Below are 24,132 nucleotides of genomic sequence, written 5' to 3'. Positions count from 1 at the left end.
AGGTGCATGTGCTGTACTTTTAATTATCTTTAAAAAAAAATAAAGTTTTAAAAGGTGCGTCAGTGGTCCTTAAAGACCAATTATGTATCTTAAATGATTTTAAAGAGGAATTATTTTCACATTTCCAGGTGAAAGAGATATGTTAAAGGTACACAACATGTACCCTTGGTGGTACCACCCCAGCGTCTGGTACCTTTATTTACAATTCAGTCTGTTTTTTTTTTTTTATAAATAAGTATTGAATAATTGTTAATAAATACTATAAGCTGCACCACCAACAATTGTATATTAACCTAAAGACCTGCAATATAATTTTTTAATGCTTCTCACCTGAAGTGGGGAAAGATAGGATGTAAATGTCGGCTTCGGAGGTTTTGGAGAAAACATGTTTCCAACACACACACACAGGTGCTGATATCCAAAGCAGAGCAGCTGATGTATTTTTAGCAAAACAAACTTTGGCAATGGATGATTATGAAGGATTGTATCAGCACCATTGCATGTCCCTGCTAAGTTCCTACTTTGGGATAATGATGTAACGGTGTTACATCAAATCCATCCTCCCAGGAGAAAGGAGTAACCTTATTCATTCATTCATTCACTTAAATAACAAAACAAAATGGCAAAAAGAAAATCCACAGTGGTGATGTCCCTGAGCAGCCCTGTGCTCATTAGCGAGCTGCTTCAGCTAGGAGCTCTGCTCTTTAAATTATTTTAACACAACTGACTCGAAATGTAACCAAAGGTCTCGTTATTCACCTCCAAATGTAACTAAATATCTAGTCTAAAGTCATGCTAGCTTGAATAGTTTGCTAGGCTAAGTTAGCTCTCTAGCAAGCCAAGTGGCTGTCAAACTTCGCACCGCTAAAACTTTTTGCCTTTCAGCTCAGTCGCTGTTAAAGTCAATATTTCGCAGTTGGTGGTCATCTTCTTCTTCTTATTCTTGTCCTCTTTCAGAAAAGAGCCAATGCAACACCATTCCGGTACTTCATCTTGCTACTCCTTCCTCCCGCTGCTGCTGCTGCTGAATGAATAGTTTATGTTTGTGAGAGGTCGGCTTCAGCGGCCAATGTCGCAGCCATGTTTACAAAAAAAAGGAGCGATGGGAGTGCGCGAGCGTGCTGCTCTCGCGCTGGGGAGACAGGAGTGAAGGCGGGGTTTAAGCAAATGAGCTACTTGTGGATTGGCTGATAGAGTTCGGAGGCGGGACGCCATAGCTGGGTACGGAAATCAATCCCTAATGCAGGGAATGAATGGATTTCGGGTGTGTCCCCGAAACGTAACATACTTCTCGCCATGGCTGGGTTAGAATGCAAGAAGTCAAGTATTAAATGTTTGGACCTTCATGTGGTAGCTTCATGTGGCTGATTTTTTTATAAGCAGCATACATGTATCCAACACTGTCCTACATATCCCATAATCCAGTGCGTCAGCCAGCCTGTAAAAAGGGCGGCGGAAACCAAATAGAGAGGAAACAGTTCCTAAGTTATTTGTAATTATTTTTACTTAAAAAAATATTTCGATAGATAAATCGCTAGTTTATTAAAATAATATTCGCTCTATTTTCCTCAACGATAATTCTATCTCTCCTAACTGACTGGCGACGCTAGTGACCGTTGTGCGTACGTTCTGTTCTGTTATATTATGTGTATGTCGGTAACCTGGCAACGTTGTGACGTCTGCTGAGCCCCAAAGCTGTCAGGACAAATCAGAGACTGCGCTCTCATCCGGGTATTCTACCTGTACAACACCAGCCAGCTTGGTAGTCAGTAAATCAGACAGCCTAATCACCCACATCCTTACACAAGACAGTATAGCTAATAAACACCATGTCCACTAGACAGCTCTGAAGAGTGTGTGTTTATGAGAGATAGTTTTTTCCAAACTCAGTAAAATATTAACTTCTATGGGCTACAGGTTAATATCCAAGTCAAGTGGCTTTATTGTCAATTCATCCATATACAGCTGGTACAGTACACAGTGAAATGAAACAACATTCCTCCAGGACCATGATGCTACATAAAACAACACAAACTACATGAGACTACACATTACCACATAAAGCGCACATGCAAACGTGTGCAAACAGCACGAGACAGTACAATAGGTGCAGTAAGAGAGAAACCAGTACACAGTTCTAGTCTGAAAGTGTCAGATATAACAGTAGTGCAAACGAATAACAATATAATAAAATGCTGTGAATGTAAACATTGCATACTATGACACAGTATTCAGAAAATAAGCTTATACCATATATGGACATAGCAGTTATTGGGGTAGCTGCCAGGTAGAGAGTATAGTAATGACATGAAATTATATACAATATTTTTATAAATACAGTAGCAGCAAAACTGCAGGTAGTCAATACAGAAATGTGCAAAAAATTGCAAAGGGAGTGGGATGGTGTTCAGTTGAGTATGAGTATGTGTGTGTTGTCATCCAGTCTCTGAGTATTGAGGAGTCTGATGGCTTGGGGGAAGAAACTGTTACACAGTCTGGCTGTGAGGGCCCGAATCCACACATTCATCAGCTTAAAGCTGACACTGGTGTACTGAAGGATCTCTAAATTGAAAACATGATAGAGATATTGTGGTATGAAATTAAGTTAGGCCTAACTACATGCCTGTTTGACTTTTGTTCTATCTAAACATGTTTTATAATGTGTTGACATTACCTGGTTAACACTTTCTGGTGTCACATGGTCTCTCTAAAGTTATCTCTTACGACTCATGGAGGGGTTTACCTCATCAGAGGATGTAGATTAACTTTAGATGCCCTCTCCTTTCTGAGTTATGTCATGAAGCACAATCTGGACACACTGCACAGCCACAAAAGCGGTTATAATTAAACCTACATGAGCCTAAATATCTTCCGAACATTCACTTAATTTGTGTTTGTATATTAATACAGTTTTAAGACTGTCAGCTACTGTCAGCTTCCTAAAAGCGGTCCAAGATCCCAGACAAGTTGTAGAAGTGGGAAAATATCACAAACATGTTTTTCACCATGTTGACCAATCCTAAGCCCTGTCTCGTTCACATTAGTACCTACAAAAACAATGACGTTATCTAGAACAGCTCACAATAAGATCAATACCATTTGGCGTAGTGTGTCTTTTATTTTGCCATTATTGACTTTTGCATTGTAAAGTAATTTGCATTGTTTACCTTTTATTTTGGTCAAGTGCCATATCTTCACCACACAATATAACAGACACCCAAAAGATTGTGGAGTCCAGCACTGAGCCAGACCATCTAGCATCCGAATTTATGACTATACACAGATGTCCACAAATCAACCACAAAATCCAGCTTCATGTGTGTTTTTATACTAAAAAAGGGGGGAATAAATAAACCGTGTTTTTATTGGTGTGTACATACATACATACATACATACATACATACATACATATATCTGCTATTGTTTATTGTGTTGTCTGTGATGCTGTGAGCTGGATTTGGAATCTCATAGAAAAAAATTCCACTTATTTGGCAGCTGATTGCTCCAAGAGCTACTTACAGATTCCTCTGTGATCAGGTTATATGTATAGCATAAATTACAGTAATAATGTACCCAGTGTAAGAGGTAATCCACTGTTGTGAGAAAGAAAATCCAGAGTTTGACTACACTGAAGTTTGTGATTTGTGATGGAGGACTCAGGTGGATTAATGGTAAATACCTTTATTTAAGCACAAGCGCTCTCTGGTGGAGCACAGTGTTCTTGTGCTGAAAATTTGCCTAGTGTTTACCAACTTTATTTGTGTAGAAATCTAGGATATTATAATCAAGCTTCGGCAGTTAAACTGGAACACATTCTACTGAGCAGTACATATTAAACGTGTTAGTAAAGTTTGTGCTAATTTGGCATTTGTTGGTTTTGCAGAGTTCTTTTGCTATAAATGTATAAAATATGCCCTTATGGAAAAGGGAAAAAAAATGTAAGAAGCTTGGTAGTTCACTAGTTTTCAAGCTATGACCTGTCAGGCAAATATCAGTTTACCAACATCAGACTAGGAGTCGAAAGTAAATCTTATTTCTTAATATAATGTCACAGCAGTTCTTCACAAGCCAAAATTCTGTGACTCTAATGCATCAATATGACTATTTGAGTTAAAACATTTGGCCTAATTTAAATATAAGTTATAACACTCTTCCTCCACACCACAACAAAGTACATTTTTATTTTACAGTTTTTATAATGCAAATTTTTTCATATTATTTATAACCTTGCTCTCATGCCTCGCAGTCCATATCAGGAGTGTCTTCTCCAAGTTGGTTTCTGCAGAGTGAAGAGCAAATAAATACCACCTGAATTGGGAATAACAGAGACATTAATGGAGGTTATATTAAATTAAACTGAATATAATTATGGACGCTATATCATGTGTTTGCAGTTCCATAGCCTGAGATCCTGCATATAAAAATATTACTACTATGATCCTAAAAATGAAAGAATTGTTGGTAAATTAAAATAATGAAGGAATTGTAAATTAAAAACATGATAGAGATCTTGTGATAGGAAATAAAGGTAGGTGTAGCTACATAGCTGTGTGACTTTTTTGATCTTTCCCTCCAACAAGCTGTCAAAGATCCATATCAATCTAACAAGTTGTATAAGTGTGCAAATATATCACAACCAAGTTTTTTTTTGCCATGTTGCAAACAACTGACTGATCCCAGTCTCTGTGTGACTCGCATTAGTACTCACAAATAAGATTATATTATTATATATTATAATTATATATTATAAGTTATCTAAAACACCTAGCATTTGGCTTTAGTGTGTGTATCTGATGAAGCAATTTACCGTTGTTAATGCTGCTGTCAGCTTCTACCTGAAACCCTTCTTTGATTTCTAAAACTGTATATATTATGCTTTCTTGTGCTTGGAGTAACTTGGACTTCAGCTTTCAGTTCCTTTTCTGAACATTTGACCTACATAGCAAGAGGGTCAATTACTGTAAAATCTACAGTAAATTTTTTACAGTGCATTGTAGTATGACAGAAAATCTAAATTTTGATAAACTGAAGTTTGTTAATTTATGGATTAATGGTGAATACCTTTAATAAACACTAGCACTCTCTGGTGGACCACAATGATCTTGTGCTGAGAACTTGCCTTGTGTTGCCTTTCAGTGACTCTGATAGCTTTTGGCTAACTTGAGTAATTTAAAATTTTAATTAAAATTTTAAAATACCATTAAAGTCAGAACCATTAATTTTTTTTTAACTCAAATTCAGATAGATTAAAATGTACCTATTTTGTACATTTGAAATGACAAGGACTTATGATGTGGCAGTGGTGGGAAAGTTGAAATGAGAAAAAGCACAGAGCAGTAACATATTTTAAACATCCAATCTTTAATATCAACTTTATTTGAAATCTAGACTATCATAATTATAATCAAGCTTCTGCAGTTAAACCAGAACCTTTACTGAAAAACCAATTTTACTGAGCAGTTTAAATAAACAATGTTGCTAAACTTTGTGCTAATTTGGCATGTGCTACTTTTGCAAACTTCTTTTGCTGTATAAATAAATTCAGTATGCCCTTATGGAAGAGAAAAAGATTTGTGTAAGGAGTGAGATAATTACTACAACACCACCAATATTTGTAAATATATATTATGTGATTCCCAGAGATTTGGTGCAGTCGTAGCACAACACCTCTGGCCCAGAGTAGTGGACAGAATACTTTTCACCTCATCTCATTATTCCTTTGCTTTTCCAAGTCAGTAACATCAATAAAGCAACTTCATATAAATATTATACAGTAGCATAATTTATTATATATTTTCTGCCTTTTGATTTGTTAAATCATGTTTTAATGATTTAACAATCAAAGTAGCCACTATGCTTTATAACACATTCCAAATCGAGATGTAACTGAATACAAATATATTATTCAAAATGAACAGAAAACAGGGCATCCTGGTTTACAATGGAACCTGGGGAACACAACAAAAAAGTCTTGAGCGAGAGGTTTGTACATTCACCTGGGTGTGATGGAGTGGTCAGATGTGGATCTTGCGGGATGAAGAAAGAACACATTCATGAACTTGTCATGAATGTAGAAACAGCCAGGCCAGGGATGTGCTGGTTTAAATTAAGCTACTAGTTTGTATATAGTTTGGGAAATAGAGGCAACTAAGTTCATTTGAAAATACTGTGGGCAGGTACAGACAAAAATAATAAATGTCCAATCAAGATTTTAAAAACAGTCACATACACAACTTTACTTGAGTAAAAATCTAAATCTAAAATTGGTCTAAAAATCTGGTTTAGACCATGACTACATTTGTAGCACTAAACATATACAGATACAGATAGTGTCACTGAGTTACACCCCTAATTATACTGTAAAATCCAGGCTACATGCTATGATTTTAACTTTGTGTGATGAGCGATTTTTGCTCATGAACAAATTATTACAGAAACTCTACTAAGCACTAACTATATAGGTACAGCTAAGAATGTATTCATTCATTCATTCATTTATTCAAAAATAAATATCACAGGAATTAGCACAACAGAGACATTAATGGAGGTCATGTTCATTTAAACCAAATATAATTATGAATGCAATAGCCTACATTAGCAGTTCCTGAGATGCTGAAAAAAAAAATAACAATTATATTAGCCTATGTACAGAACATAGTGATTTTTAACATACTATTATTTAAGAAGACACTTACTTGGTAAAGTTTTAAACTTTTTCCTTAAATATACCACGATAACAGCTATCGGAACACCCAGTATTATTGGCAGTGTTACACATAAGCGGATGAGAGTCTTGCCATCTGTGTAAAAACAATTAAATATTGTTAGGGAAAAATGCTGGGCTCTTATGCTGATTTCTTTCCATCCCCTAAATACACACACACACACACACACACACACACACACACACGTATAGCCAAATGCAGTTGAAACTCACCAGCACTGTTTGCAGCTATTTCAGATGCTTTGTCTTTATGTACACTGACTGTAATATTATTTATGATCTTCCACATTCCTTTTGTTTTATCATTTGTGTGCATTTGTAAGGCACAAAGATATTGTCCAGCATCTGACTCTGTTACGTTACTGATCCTGATGTTATGGATGTTTCTGTTCTGTCCTTCAGTTTGGTTTGAGATCCTGGAAAGCAGTTCTTCTTGCACATTGCAGTGGTGATTGTACTTTATACCAATATGGGTGTCAAAATCATAAGAATACACACAGTTACTGTTCTTTTCAATGGTCTTGATCCAGTACACGACAAAATCCCTGCTGTTATATTCTTCTGTAAAGATGACACTGCAGTTTAAAAGTATTTCTTCACCTTCAGTTAGCTCGACTGAAGATCTTTCCTCAGACTTGGTTGTCACTGAAGGAAAAACAGTTTTGCTGATTATTCCGAAAAACAGAATTGTCTTTGAGAAAATACAGAAAGTAAAAACGTACTCACTTTCTTCATTTGCAGTAGCGACTATGTATGAGGTGACAGTGTTGGGAGACGGTTTGAATGGAAACAAGAAACCAGAATCCAGAGCAGTAACACATCGAAAAAATCCACTGCTCGCTATTAGCGGACATTTTTCACCAACTTTGTCTGAATGTTTATTTGAGCAGGATTTCAGGTTATTATTAAGTTTGAGTGGTTCACCATGAACACACTCCACTGTGCAATTCACATCAATGCTGTTGTTAGACTCTGTGCTTATTTGCCATGTGTTGGTTCTGCAAAACAATTTTACTTCTTCCTTTGCTGTATAAATGAATTCAGTATGTCCTTAGGGAAGAGGAAAAGGCCTTAGTGTGAAGAGCTTCATCATTCAGCAAGTACTTCTGTACTAAAAGTATTTCATTAATAACATTTCACTAATGTCACTTGGCCAGCATCAGTGTCACAGGTTTTCTTATTTTTTATTTTTTTTTTTTTTGAGAACAGAATTTTATATTTTTTTCACTAATATTAACATATCACATATCATGCAATTTCAACCATATACAGTACCAAGTAACTGCCTCAGCAAATCATATCTATAATGTCACTAATTAAAATATCAGATTATTTTCAGGAAGCCAATAAAACTGAACTTACTGAAGACATGCAGTAAATTAGGTTTTAGCAATTTGGGCAAGTTGTAATATATAAACAATTTGTAATATATCATTGTAATCAACACACTTTCACTGTTAAAAGAAAAATGAGGTGATAATTTGTGCAGTTTTATAAGGAAACGAGCTGTACGTTTTACTGAGCATCTTGCAGAAGCAGTCACAGTTCTTCTGGAGACTTTGACTGTCGCACTTGCTTCTTATTTTTGCAGCAAAACCCAGCAGCCTTCATTACATAATATCCTGCTTTCTTTACTGACATACAAACATTTTACTGTAACATTTAATTTTGTGCTGGAAAACTAATGTTTGGAAATCTAAAATGATTTTGTACTAACTCCATAATGTGGATGAGAGTCTTGCCATCTGTGTAAAAACAATTAAATATTGTTAGGGAAAAATAGTCTACAACAACATGCTGGGCTCTTATGTTGATTTCTTTCCATCCCCTAAATACACACTCACACACACACACACACACACACACGTATAGCCAAATGCAGCTGAAACTCACCAGCACTGTTTCCAGCTATTTCAGATGCTTTGTCTTTATGTACACTGACTGTAATATTATTTATGATCTTCCACATTCCTTTTGTTTTATCATTTGTGTGCATTTGTAAGGCACAAAGATATTGTCCAGCATCTGACTCTGTTACGTTACTGATCCTGATGTTATGGATGTTTCTGTTCTGTCCTTCATTTTGGTTTGAGATCCTGGAAAGCAGTTCTTCTTGCACATTGCAGTGGCGATTGTGCTTTATAGCAGTAAGGTCAAGTTTCATAAGGAAATGAGCTGTAAATTTTACTGAGCATCTTGCAGAACCAGTCACAGTTCTTCTGGAGACTTTGACTGTCGCACTTGCTTCTTATTTTTGCAGCAAAACCCAGCAGCCTTCATTACATAATATCCTGCTTTCTTTACTGACATACAAACATTTTACTGTAACATTTAATTTTGTGCTGGAAAACTAATGTTTGGAAATCTAAAATGATTTTGTACTGACTCCATAATGTACAATTCATAAAATAAAAATCTATAAAAAAGTTTGTACTAAAAAAAATAAGGTACCTAAGACTTTTGCACAGTACTGTACATCTCATAGTGTCATCATGTTAACCCACAATAACGTTAATAAACAAAAGAAAATGTAGAAATCACTCACCATGGCTCCTACTGAGGAAAAAGACCAGAAGGGCAAAACACTGCAACACCATTATTACACCTTTTTTCCACTGACCAATAAAAAAAAAAAAAAAAAAACAAATACAGAAGAGAGTAATGTTGGAAATGTTTCAGCTTTTCCCCATGAAAACATATAGAATTAAACTGAATTAAGCAGCGAACAGAATCTTGGCTCTTGGAGTAAATACCTTGAAGACGTTGTAAGACTTTTTAAGCAATTGATCAGAAAATAAAGTGACAGTCACACATACCCAGTTTAGTGGTGGATGTCACAACTTGTGGGTTTTCTTGTTACTACACAAATAGTCTCTGCTTGTGTGTATGTGTGTGTGTGAGAAAGAAAGAAAGAGAGAGAGAGAGAGAGAGAGAGAGAGAGAGTACATGATCCAGAATGCTGATGTGGGAACTATGAGCGAAGGCATTAGAGGGAAGTGAATTTAAGTCTTCAAAAGTGTTCAAGTGCCTTGAGTGAAACATTATGACTTTTATTTTTTTACTTCTATTTACAGAAAATACAGGTCTTGCAACTGCCAGAATTTCATAGTAAAATGACTGTAGTTATAGAAAAATACTGATATTTTTAGCACCTTGGTCCTGGAGAAACGTTGTTTCGTTTCACTATGTACTTGTATATGGCTGAAATGACAATAAACTCCACTTGACTTGACTTGATTATATATATACAGTATTCCAGCATTTTACCTTAAAATTTACAGAAATGCAGTTTAATGTACAGTAATACTGCATATTTTACAGTAACATTATAAAAGCAAACAAAAGTTTTGGCTGTTAATTTTACAGCAAAAATCTGATCTTCAATTTACAGATGTGACTTTATTTTTATTGTAGCCTGCATTACTGTAAATAAACAAAGGTCTTTTACTGTATAATATACAGGTTCTTAAAGAACTCACATTTGTCACGTCTTGCACATAGCCCAAAATCTTCCAGTCTCTTTAACACACGTGCCAAGTTCTCCAAATGTCTACTGTCATTTTCACCTGTAACGATGATGCCGTCGAGGTAACATTGAGTACCAGGGCAGCCTTGAAGCATTTGATCCATAGCCCTCTGCCGTAAAGCGGGCGCTGAGGCAATGCCAAAAACCAGCCTGTTATAACGATACAATCCCTTATGTGTGTTAATAGTCAGAAGCACTTTTGAGTCTTCCTCCATTTCCATCTGTAAATATGCTTCCGCCAGGTCGATTTTGCTGAAGTGTCTACCACCAGAAAGTGTGGCAAAGATATCCTCTATTCTTGGTAGTGGATATTGTTCTACATGCAGTTCGAGGTTGACAGACACCTTGAAATCTCCACAAAGTCTTACACTTCCGTCCTTCTTGGATACAGGAACAACTGGAGTTGCCCAGGGACTCCAGTCAACCTTGGATAGTATTCCTTCAGCTTCCAATCGATCCAGCTCAATTTCGACTTTCTGGTGAATAGCATAATTAACAGGACGTGCTTTATGAAACTTGGGAACTGCGTCCTCCTTCAGTGTTATTTTTCCCTTGATATGCTTCAAGGTTCCCATGCCTGGTTGAAACACTGTTACAGCACCATCCAGCACTTTTTCCAGTTTCTTTTGAGTATTCCATGCATCAGGAACTGTGACTTGCAGACTTTTAATGGATTCCCAGTCCAACCTTAACTTTCGCAACCCCAAAGTACTGGCCCCTCTGTCTGTACTATGTACAGATCCAATTCATTCCGCTGATCATTGTACTCAACGGTAACAGGCATTACCCCAATGGGAAGTATAGGCTCCCCGGTGTATGTTTTTAGTTTAACAGGTGATGGCTTTAGCTTAACATTGTCAAAATGTCTCTCAAACTCATTCTGTGACATCACGAATACAGCGGAGCCTGTGTCCAACTCCATTCGGATGATTTTTCCATTAATTTGTGGCATCAGCCAAACTGCTTGCTTCAAGTCACTTTTCAGACTGTAAATTTCCAAATTTGCCAGCACAGTATCACTTTCTTCGTCTGAATTCTGAGCGATAACATGCACATTCCTGCTTTTCTTTTTCTGAGCCTTGTACTGTCTGTCTTTCTCACTGTTTGGTACATCAGATCAACATGCTCTTTGTATATGTCCAATTTTGTTGCATTTCCTGCAGGTTTCTGTTTTAAATATGCACTGATTTGCTTTGTGTCCACCCTTATTACTTATTATTCAAATGAGCAGTAAATGCCCCGCCAACTCGAGAAGCAGCATAGCTAGCAAATTAGCAACGATGGCTAGCGCAGGGAAATCTGAAGAAATCCCTGCAGATAATGACGGTGTCTTTATGAGCCAGCTGGTAATGGAGTTAACAAAACAACGAGCTTCAATAAAAGAAGACATCTCAGCTCTGATTCAAGAGTCCATGGCAGAAGAATGTGCGATTCCAGTTGCTTCATCCAGCACAGCTACGAGTTCATCATGAGGACAAGACATTCCTCCTCAATACGCCTGAGGAAGCTCAGCAGTGTTACGATCAGAGGATTGCTACACGTGAATAACTCCTGGTATCATTGCAACGATATTGTGAATTACAGAAGAGACATGTTGACTTTTAGGTAGGCCTAAGACACCATGATAACTGGAAAAGCCTTTTCAAGACATCCCTATTTCTAAGTGCACTTTCTGTTTTAGAAGGGTTTATATGTTTTTTTCTGTGTTGATAATTGCAATGCCTTATTTTTTATAATTCATTGGTTGTATTATTGATCCTAGATCCTGAATATTAGGTCTAACTTCAAGCAATAGGTGTGCGCCTTCTGTTTTAAGGTGATTTATATGTCTTCTTCCTTGACGCCTTATTTTCATTCATTGAATATGTCACTGACTTCATATATGATAAGGTTTAAAACACTTTAAGTGATTGGTCTACTATATTACACAATGCACTTTATTTAGCTGAGCTAATTTACAGACCATTCAATCGTATTCATGATGAACAGCTCCACTGTAGATTGGCAAAAAATTGATGTCTTGCATCTATAGTTTTGTTATTATGCGGTACTATATTAATAGTGCTTCAGATCTGCTTATACACTTATTTGTTATTATGCAGTATTGTATTTATTAATAGTGCTTCAGACCTGTTTATACACTTATTTGTATGCTTGATTTTGCATTTTATGCTTAACTTTGATTACTTCGGGAGCTCTGGGGAAAAGAATGAAACATATATGGACTTGGATTATCGGGAGATTGTTGTGAGCTGCGGTTTGTCTTCGTTCAATGGACAAATCTAGAATGTATTATAGTTTTCATTGTTTATCAAGGATATTTGCTTTTTTTTTTTTTTTTTCCTCCGTTCCCCTCCCCTCTCCCTCCTCCCAGTCACAGACAGAGGATACATCTTATCGTGGATACAATATTTGGGCATACAGACAGTTGTTGATAAATAATGGCAGATATGGATAATAAAGTGAAAAGTACCGGAGGGTCAGCAGTGTGCTTTGTTAGCTGGAATGTTAGAGGGTTAAATGGACCAGTGAAAAGAGCTACATATATACATATTTACACATATTAAGAGACTAAAAACAGAAATAGCCTTTCTACAGGAAACACACCTACGCATTGAAGATCATAACCGACTTAGAAAAACTTGGGTTGGCCAGGTTTACCACTCTAGCTTTAACCATAGGGCTAGAGGTGTAGCCATTATAATTCATAAAAGAGTACAATTTACTGCATCTGGAACGATTTCCGATCCCCATGGGCGGTACATTATTGTATCTGGCCATCTTTTCAGCACACCAGTAGTCCTGGTCAGTGTCTACGCACCCAACTGGGATGACATTAATTTTGTGATAAAAATATTTTCCTTATTACCAGATTTAAACACTTACCATCTTATATTTGGTGGGGATTTGAATTGTGTGATGGATACAGCTATGGATCGTTCCAACCCTAAAACTGTACCTCTTTTAAAAATGTCTCTGATTTTTGCTGGATATGTGACTCAAATTGGCTGTATGGATCCATGGAGGTTTTTTTTTCCTGATAAAAATGAATTCTCTTGCTTTTCACATGTCCATCAGACGTACTCAAGGATAGATTATTTCTTTACTGATAAAAGGCTTATCCCAGCAATAAAAAACATAGAATACTCTGCTATTGTCGAATCAGACCACGCCCCCGTAATTCTTGATATTTGTTTTTCTTATAACTACCCAACACGACCAGTATGGAGGCTAAACACACCTTTACTTTCAGATGCAAACTTTTGCCAATTCATATCTTGTGCAATTGACAATTTTCTACTAACTAATAAAACAGATTCTATATCACCATCACTATTATGGGAGACATTTAAGGTTGTAATACGGGGAGAAATAATATCGTACTCTGCCTCACGTAATAAAGAAAGGAAAAAAACACGGGAGAAACTTATTGAATCTATACAGAAAACTGACCGTCAGTATGCTAAGGCCCCAACGGCAGAACTATATAGAGAAAAACTTTGTCTTAAGACAAAATATGATTTATTATCAACAAGAAAAACAGAACGTGATTTAGTTTTTGCCCATGCCAGGTTTTACGAACACGGTGAAAAGGCAGGCCGTCTTCTTGCTCAACAGTTAAAAAGTAAATTAGCATCTTGGCATATTCCAAAGATTAGGAAAACATCGCAAGAAACTACAGTAGATCCCCAGGAAATTAATTCTATTTTTCATAAATATTATTCAGATCTGTACAGTTCAGAATTTCCACATGATGACTCTTTCATGTCAACATTTTTGGCTAGTATCACAATATTTTTCCTTGTCTAGAGGCAAACGGCAAGGATGCCCCTTAGCCCTTTGCTATTTATTTTGGCTATAGAGCCATTATCGTCAGTACTCAGATCATCACAGTCTATTAGTGGAATTAAAAGAATGGGTGTAGAGTATAAAGCCTCTCTATATGCTGACACTCTGTTATTGTATATAACTGACCCACTATTGTGTCTCTGAAGTTGTGAAAATATTAAAAGAATACAGGTACTTTTCAGGTTATAAATTAAACTCTAAAAGTATATGCTTCCCTATAAATCATATGGCAGATCAGATTACAGATACAGACTTGCCTTTTGGATATCAAAATCAGGATTTAAATACTTAGGAATAAATATTACTCATTCATATACTGATCTGTTTAAAGCAAATTTTAATCCCATACTTAAAAAACTTGAATCAGATTTCCAACAGTGGAGTGTTATGTATTTGTCTTTAGCTGGTAAAATCAATGGTGTTAAAATGAATGTATTACCCAGATGTATTTGTTTCAGAGTCTTCCAATTTTTTCAGTCAACCAATAGGTTGCTGTCTTCCTTTATATGGGGGGGGGGGGGGGGGGGGGGGGGATTGTTTATTGGTTTCAATCCCCACATACAGAATGGTGTGAAGAGGAGGCTAAATCTTGCAAATCAACATCATTGGCGGTGCTGATTACAATGAAGTCGCCATTCTCACCATTGCAGTCTTCCTCAAGTCCAGTTGTAATTTAAACTCTCAAAATATATAATCAGTTTAGACAAGCATTTCAACTCACAGACTTTTCCTTGGAAACCCCCATATGTAATAATCATCTTTTCCCAGCTGCCAAGCTAGATGCTACTTTCAAGCAATGGCAGGACCTGGGCATAGTTAAATGATAATATTTTTGCTAATTACAATGATCTGATTCAAAAATTTAATCTTCAAAAGTCAGATTTTTTTCGATATCTTCAGGTTTGTCACTTTATTCAGGCCCATTGCTCTGTGTTTCCTCAAATGCCCTATGAATCGGGATTGGACTTGGTTCTTAAGACCCCTACACACCTCAAGGGCCTCATTTCCAAAATATATAACTTAATTATGACATTCCAAAATATATCACTAGAGAAGATCAAAACAGAATGGATAGGAGAGTTGGGAATTGACATATCCGAAGACACTTGGGATAAAGCTATTGACAGAATAAATAAGACTTCATCCTGTGCACGACTCTGATTCAGATGAAAGTTCTCTACCGTATTCACTATAGTAAAACCAAATTGGCTAAAATATAACAAAATATAGATGAAACATGTGATCATTGCAATGCATTTAAGGCAGATCTAACCCATATGTTCTGGTCATGTACTAAACTGAGACAATTTTGGTTTTCAATATTTGAAATTTTAAACTCTGCATTTAATTTAAGAATTCACCCTAACCCAATAATGGCTTTGTTTGGAGTCACAGATGACGACATTCACATAACTAAAGATAAAGAAGATGCCTTGGCATTTGCAACATTAATAGCTAGAAGAAGAATTTTTTTAGAGTGGAAATCACTAATGCCACCTAAACTGTCACTATGGCTTAGTAATGTAATGTTGTTTCTAAAAACTGAAAAAATCTAATATTTTCTCGGAGGATCAACTAGAACGTTTTACAAAAAATGGGATCCTTTAATAATCTATATAGAGAAGAATGTACCCCTCCAACTTTCAATGTACCTTGTTCTGACAAAAATATTTAAAAAAAAAAAAAGTTCTGGCAAACACAACTGCCAGTTTTTTACCATAAATGTAACAGATTTTTTTGACACTGTAGAATAAATTGTTTTGAATAAACTGAAGTTTGGGGCTTACGATGGAGGCCTCAGGTGGGTTAATGGTAGACCACAGTGATCTTGTGCTGAAAACTTTTCTAGTGTTGCCTTCCAGTGACTCTGGTAGCTTTTGCTTTATCGAATGTCAATAACATGTTAACAACACTGTTATATAAATATATATATTGCTACTTATTAAAAAATAGAACATTGTTTTGGCTTAGACAGAAGATTTAAAACCATTAAATTTTACCCAAATTCAGGTTAAAAATTCAAAATTTCCCCATTTTGTACATTTAAAATAACAAAGGCAAAGAATGTGACAGTGAGTTTAAATTAAAAAAAGAAACCATAATACAGAGCAGTAACACATTTTAAACATCCAGTCTTTACTGTCCACTGGCATTATTTATTGACAGATTTATTTGTGCAGAAATCTAGACTTAGATTGTTACGATCACCAGCTGGAGTGCCCATGGACTCCACTAGAGGGCACTCCACCCCAGACTCTTGCCATTGTTCTCAGGACTCCATTTCCCATGTGTTCCTTGCCCCACCTGTGTCATGTGCTACCCTTGTTTGTGTGTCATGTTCTGATTGGTTCCTTTGTTTCGTGTGTCATGTTCTCCTTGGTTGGTTTTGTCATGTGTTCTCCTTGTTCTGTATAAAAGTTGCTCACACCTGCTCCTAGGTTGCTGATTATTGTATGTGTTTGTGTTTATAGCCATTCCGTGTCTCTGTGTCTCCGTGTCTCCGTGTCTCCTCCTAGTTTACCTGTGTTTTGACCCTTGGACTGTTCTCCTCGTTTTTGATTCTTTGCTGCCTGCCCTGACCATTGCCTGTGTTTTGGATTACTCTTTTGTCTCTGCCTTTGTCTGTACTGTTTGCTTGTGCTCGAACCTGCCTGTTTTGACCACGCTTGTAATAAAAGCCTTGCATTTGGATCCCCAACTCTGTTGTCAACCCCCACGTTACAGAATAATCAGCCACACCCGGATCCAGCGGCTTTTTGAGCATTCCAGGCCAATCATGGACCCAGTCGATCAACTACTGCACCTTCGGCAAAATAACCTATCCATTGAGGAATACGTTCATCAATTCTGTGAGTTGTCATATCAAGTACCAGTATATGATAAGATTTTGTTTAAGAACTTGTTCCGTTTTGGACTCAATGAGCCAATGAAATAATTGTTAACTGGAGGGGAGTTTAACTGCAGTTTAAGAGACTTTATGAGCTATGCACTGTTGTCATGTGGCTCTCCTTTTACTGTGGGAGAGGCAGAGGACTTTGAAGCCCCAAAGAATTTTTTTGGGGGGGGGCAACAGCGGCAAGCTCCGGCAGCAGCGGAGCTTGACCTATCATGGCCACCAGCAGGTCCTGTGATTATGGTCACCACTCCTGTGTTTTCTGCACCTTCTTGTTCTGTGATCCCCAGTCCAGAGCCTCTTCCCAAGATGGCCGCCTGCTCAGAGCCTCTTCCCAAGATGGCCACCTGCCCAGAGCCTCTTCCCAAGATGCCTACCTGCCCAGAGCCTCTTCCCAAGATGCCTGTCACACCAGAGCCTCCAGCCATTATGGATGTCAAGCCTCAGTCTTCAGCCATCACGGATGCCACTCCAGTATTCCTGAGCATCATGGATGTTGCGTTTGAAGACACCAAGGCGTTCCATGGGCGTTTGAGGCTGGTGTCCAGTCTGGCGGACCCACCGTTGATGTTGGTGCGTACAGTAGGCATTCCAGGAGCTTCAGCACTGGTCGTCACAGAGACACTTCCCCTATCCTCAGTGCTCCCTGTAATGGCGGTCGCCATCCTGTGTGTTTGGGCTACATATTGCTCTGTTCTTGCTCCAGTCTGTAAATCTACCCCCGAGTCTGCTCCAGTCCGTGAATCTGTTCCTGAGCCTGCTCCAGAGTCCACTCCAGTCCATGAGGTTGCTCTAGAGCCCGCTCCAGTCCTCGAATCGGCTCCAGAGCCCGCTCCAGTCCTCGAATCCGCTCCAGAGCCTGCTCCAGCTCCTGAGGTGGCAGCTCCCACTGCAGAACCTCCCAGGTCGTCGGCCTCTGCATCAGCTCCTGAGGTGGCAGCTCCCGCTGCAGAACCTCCCAAGTCGTTGGCGCTCCAGCTCCTCCCGAGGTGGCAGTTTCCACTGCAGAACCTCCCGAGTCGGCGGTGTCCGCTTCTGAACCCTCTGCCTGTCCTGTCACGGCCTGCCCTGTCCCGGCCAAGAAGGCCGTCTTTGAACTCTCTGACTGTCCTGTCACAGCCATGAAGGCCGTTTTTGAACTCTCAGCCGGTCCTGTCTCAACCGCAGAGGCCATTATTAAGCTCTCTGTGCCAGTCCCACCTGATCCGCGTTGGTGGGCACCTGCCTTGTTAGCTCTGCTGTGGTGGCTGTCGGCCCCACTGTGGGATCTTTGCTCTCCTCTGCTCAGCTGTGGTGGTCGTCTGCTCCACCGTGGGGATCTTCGGACCCACCTGCTCAGCTGTGGTGCCCTTCAGCTCCGCCCTGATGCTCGTCAGCTCCGCCTGCTCCGCCCTGGTGCTCGTCAGCTCCACCTGCTCCACCCTGGTGCTATTCTGTTCCGCCTGCTCCGCCCTGGTACCCTGCTCAGCCCCCTCAGTCCCCTGTTCCTCCACTTCCACATGGACCTAGCCCTCCATCCCTCCCCCTGTTCCGCCTCCGCTCCACCCCCCTCCTGGACTCATGTCTATTCCTGTTGAGGAGCGTCTGGAAGCCACTCCTTAGGAGGGGGGCTATTTTACGATCACCAGCTGGAGTGCCCATGGACTCCGCTAGAGGGCACTCCACCCCGGACTCTTGCCATTGTTCTCAGGACTCCATTTCCCATGTGTTCCTTGCCCCACCTGTGTCATGTGCTACCCTTGTTTGTGTGTCATGTTCTGATTGGTTCCTTTGTTTCGTGTGTCGTTCTCCTTGGTTGGTTTTGTCATGTGTTCTCCCTGTTCTGTATAAAAGTTGCTCACACCTGCTCCTAGGTTGTTGATTATTGTATGTGTTTGTGTTTATAGCCATTCCGTGTCTCCGTGTCTCCTAGTTTACCTGTGTTTTGACCCTTGGACTGTTCTCCTCGTTTTTGATTCTTTGCTGCCTGCCCTGACCATTGCCTGTGTTTCGGATTACTCTTTTGTCTCTGCCTTTGTCTGTACTGTTTGCTTGTACTCGACCCTGCCTGTTTTGACCACGCTTGTAATAAAAGCCTTGCATTTGGATCCCCAACTCTGTTGTCAACCCCCACGTTACATAGATAATTATAATTAAGCTTCAGCAGTTAAATCAGAACACATTTTTTCCTGTACAGTTTAAATAAATAGTTGTTTTTTGTTTGTTTTTTTAACTCTAATTTGGAGTTTGTTGCTTTCGTGGACTTATTTTGCTGTATAAATGAATTCAGTATGCCCTTATGGCAGAGAGAGATTTTTGTAAGGATAATTCATGCACTAGTTCTGAGGCTACGGCTCATCAGGTTAATATCAATTGACCAACATAAGTCTTTGTGTCCAAAATAAAGTTTACTTAAACTTTATGTCTCAGCTGTTCTTAGCAAATTAAATTCTTTAAAGAGCCCCTCGTACCTCAGTATGAATTGAATATTTGCCTTCAAACATGTGGCCTAACTTATTAAAACTATATACAACGCTCTTGCTCCAATAACGTAAGATATTATCATTTTTATTGTATTGTACTGTGGCAAGTCGGGGCGGGGTTTAGAGGGCGTCTGGGGGAATGAGCAAGTGAACGTGGCACAACGTGGCACACTCATTTGTAAATGCTTATTTAATATTCTTTTTCTTGCTCTCTCCCTCTCAGTCAGTGAGGCCGATGTGGGTGTGACAGCAGAGCTGAACTGAACTGAACAGTGTGGTTGTAAAGCAGCCAATTTCCTGTTTGACTCCTTGTGGTTGTTGCCTTGTTTCCGGTGCAGGGGCACAGACAAAAAATAACACTCTCCAGTCATCTCACCCTGAGTCCCCTGTGTCCTTGAGCTGTGAAGTGTTTGTTCATTCCTCCACACTCCCATTAAACCACACCCCTTCCTGCCAGCACTGCTAAATCAAATGTTCTGTAATAAATTCATATTTTTCCATAGGCTGTTTTTAAAATAAATATTTATGAGAAATTTTAAGAGTGGTATTACAAGATTATTCATTATTTTCATAAAAGCAGATCTTCCCCTGTGCTCTAGATGCAGTTTGCCCTCATGTCACCATATCAGGAGCTTCTTCTACATGTTGGGTTGTAGAAGAGAAATTAAATACCACATGAATTACATTTCACAAGGGGGAAACAGCAGGTTTGTGATCTACCTATATATTTTCAATAATATTCAAGTCAGGGGACTGTGAGAGCCATTCCAAAAACTTCAGCTTGCATTTTTTTTGAAGTAGTTCTTAGTGAATAGTGAATTTTGAGGTATGTGTTGCACCATTGTAGAAGCTAATCTCTTTTCAGCTTCAGTTTCTTGACTGACTGCATCACATTTTCTTGCAGAATTTTCTAGATCTGAAATTTATTGGAATCCATTCTACCATCTACCTGTGCAATGTTTCCTGTGCCACTGGCTGCCACACAACCCTAAAGCATAATAGATCCACCTGTATGCTTAACAGTTGGCAAGGTGACACTCTTTTTTACTCCAAAATCTCCTTGGGTGATTGTGGCCAAAGAGGTAAGTTTTTACTCCATCAGTCAATAGCACTTGTTTCCAGTTCCTCTGGCTTATCTAGATATTGTTTTGCATGCATCAGATGTTCACATTTGTGATGAGGTCACGGTTAAGGTTTTCTTCTTATCTCAGACATCACATCAGTTTCAGAACAATTCAACAACAATTTCAGAAAAGAAAGCCAGCTGATTTAGCCCCCAGTTTCAACCACTGAGCACCGAAAAGAAATATCAGCAACATTTTTCAGTCTCAGATCCCACAGATGTTTCAGCAGTAAACTATGTAACAAACCAGGAACCTAGGTGTTTCTCAAGAAAATTCCACACTGTCTTCTCTAGCTGGACGGACCTCCTATTTAAAGCTTGTGGTTCTTTCATCAGACATATAATTTGATCATCCCTATACCAGCTAATATCCTCTCATGGACTTGGCCAATAGAACTTGTTTGTCCCATTCTTATGCATGCATTTCACTCCGGGATGATTCCTGGGATTCACTGCCCAATGTTTTCTTTCATGATGACTTCAGGCCGTGATGGTTCTTCAGTGGAATGTGGGTGTAGCCGGTTGGGAAGAAAGAAATATTATTTTTTTATATATGTGTGTGTGATGAACTTCCCAAAACTTCCTTTTTGGGCTAGGAACTATTAATTAAGGTGTTTCTTTCAAGTGGAACACTTATCTGTGTTGCGTGCTATACCTTCCGAGAGAGCGCGGGAGTTACGTCAGCCTCAGACCACGATTAGACGCTGGCGAGGCAAGACACTCGAGTTCCTCTTCTCTTCTCCCAGTTCAAAACGAGTGTGCGGGAGGAGGACAGCACGGTGAATGTTACTAATGAAGTGTCCCATGTGTTTCCAGATGCAATAAATAGAGACGTTTAAGGCTGACCCACTGTTTCCAGTGTGAGTTCTCTTATGTGCAGAATCGGATCTGCTACACGGGCTTGCTTGTTCTCCCAGGCTCACCTGTTTCAGCCCATAGCATGAACAGTCGAGAACACCTCTGTCTGCCCGGCAAAGACAAGTTATATCACGGTATTTAATTGTCCCTGGAGAGAGCCTAATGGCTTGATGGATTTTCATTGTTCCTTTGACAGGCACAAGCTGGGGTGCATCCATCATTTCCTGCACTTTTCTCTGAACATCTCCTTCTCCAACAGGAAAAAGTTCCACTGAAGAGCCCATCTTCCTTAGCTTATGGAACATGGCATCTGCATTCTGAATATCTCCTCCATGCTGGACAATTTTGTCAGCTGATCTTTTAAGGGTACCGCCAACACCATCTGGAGCCCCCTTGCTGTGTCTGGCCTCAAAGAGGTGCCAGCTAATATCTTTGAAGCCTTTCTTGAAAAGCTCTTTTGATAGAAAGTAAAGGTTGCCCTTCTGTGTGTACTGAGTAGCTGGGCCATCACTGAACACATGGAGGCGATTGATCAGAGGGTATCTCTCCCTCACCATGTCTAAAACAGGGCTGAAATGGGCCCAGATAGCTGGGGGATCATGCTGCCTTGAAGGTGAGATGGAGCAGAAGGTCACTGGTGACTGTTCATCTGCAGTGTACAGCACTCCAGTATGTAGGGTTGCTTGCTGATGTGACCCTCTGAAATGGGTCGATTGAATTTCTTGAGAATATTTACAGGAATAGTTCTCACTGAAATCTACACATAGTAGACATTCATTGTTCCTCAAGTTTTCTCTAAGCTGTCTGTAGGCCCCATACTGCCATCGAATGTTAAAGACGTGTCGCCTAAATCTGAACATCCTCTCATGGAATTCACTTACAAGTGCATCCTCAGTTATCATCACATTTTTCTTCACAGCGATTGTTGACCTTTTCCCAAATTCCTCTCCATCATTCATGTTGGCATTGCCTTCCAAAGACCATTGGGTAAGGGCTACATCTGTGTTTTCAGGAGGTCTCAACATTGTTTTTGTTGAGGTGACACAGTCTTTGCACTCATCATATGCACAGAGTTTGGATTTGGGATTGCACATTGTCACATCTACCATTTCCTCAAGGTTTTTTGTTGCTAACAGACCATGGCTGTACAGGGTGTTGGCTATGAACTGTAAGTTCTCGTGAGTTCTACACTGACAGGTTTCACGATCAGCCTCAGTGGGCACCACAACCCAAAATGGTCTTATGGTGCAGAAACAAGAGTAAGACACCTGATATTCTGCCTTCTTTCCAGCTCTGCATCACGACGTACCCTGTAGCGTCTCTGCTTTTCTGCAGCAGACAACGGCGCCATTCCCTCACAACTACATTCATATTGTTTAAACTAATCTTCTTTAAAAGTATAAAACAAATAAATACACAACAAATTAATAAGAAATACTAAGCAAAACAGTGACAGGGTGGACAGTAACAGGAGTGACATTTTAGAGACATAACAGGGGACATGTTATGCTTTCCCGCATCAGTGCACTATTTTAGGAAAAAAGGTTGATGAAAGAGTGATGCTTACTCTGCTTCTTGTAGATGATTTCCCTCCAAAATTGGATACTACTTCCTGATAGTCATGTTTTTGTGGAAGTACATTCTGGGTACATATTGTAGCACTTACTACATATAAGTTTGTTGGACCAGTACTAGGTTCGAAGGAAGAGCAGTTACTAATGGCTAAATAAACAAGAAACACCACAGACCAAGAATAAGTTTAAATGCCGGCTTGTTTATCAAAAGAATTACTCAGGGGTAGGGGTAACTATAATTTGGTACCAGATAGACATTCACACAACATAACATAAAATACACAAACCTTTGCATAGAAATGCATAGTTTCAGTTCAAACCTTTCCCTTTTTTTATAAAGAAAACAAATATGAATTTCTTATTATCCATCCACTTAACCTATTTGGTTACAATGTCTAATTGTTATCTGAGCTCAATTTTAATTTTAATTTTTATCTATTGCAGGTTTTTATTTAGTTCCTACTTTTAAATATTAAGCTATTTTGGTTTACCTGTTTATTTCTCTTTTAAATCAACATAGGCCTACTTTAGAATCATGAAATTAGCATTTGTGTTAGGCTACTTTCCTACTGGCAAATTTTAGGCTATTTCAACCTCAACCCTTGAGCTACAGTCAGCATCTCGACATCAAAACAGCTGGAAAGTAACACTTCAAAATGCAATATCAAATCCAGTCACAATTCAATAATTCAACATGTAACATACAACATTGTAGTGAATGAAGTCACAATCATCAAAATTTTAAAGTTCTATTCAATCAGTCCGTTAGCAGGGAGTACGCGGTAGCCTTGCTAGCGACAGCTCCGGGCACTCCATACAGTGTTCATATGATCCAAGGGAAAATTCAGTTTAGGTGAGGACACGCTTACCGCGATGCGGAGATTCACTGTCAGCTCAACGAAAGTCGGTAAGCAATCGGCTTACTGTTCAGAGTCCACGCTCTCAATAAGCAGAAGATTTCTCCCAATGTAACTCACGGTCTAGGTTCTTCAAGCGGGTGGCTCGCCATCGAACATCCACGTCCATGTGCTCGACGCATGGGCTTCAGCAGTTCGCGATTCTTCCCGGAAAATTAGTCAGCTTAACAAGAAAATGTTCAAAATAACCACAGTCTATCAACATA

General features: G+C 39.0%; 1 protein-coding gene across 1 annotated transcript in view; it reads right to left on the bottom strand.

Annotated features, from left to right (window-relative positions):
- The window catches only part of mtmr10 (myotubularin related protein 10), a 31,449-nt gene extending 30,300 nt beyond the window's left edge, over positions 1 to 1,149 (bottom strand). The window contains exon 1 of the mRNA XM_026946729.3: positions 331 to 1,149. Coding sequence (XP_026802530.1) covers positions 331 to 387 — 57 coding nt within the window. The 5' untranslated portion in view covers positions 388 to 1,149. The remainder of the gene's footprint in view (positions 1 to 330) is intronic.
- Positions 1,150 to 24,132: the final 22,983 nt, after the last annotated feature.

This window comes from Pangasianodon hypophthalmus, chromosome 25 (genome assembly GCF_027358585.1).
Source record: "Pangasianodon hypophthalmus isolate fPanHyp1 chromosome 25, fPanHyp1.pri, whole genome shotgun sequence".
NCBI classification, from domain to species: Eukaryota; Metazoa; Chordata; class Actinopteri; order Siluriformes; family Pangasiidae; genus Pangasianodon; species Pangasianodon hypophthalmus.
Note: the sequence above shows the minus strand (reverse complement) of the source record. Positions and strands in the feature narration are given on the sequence as shown.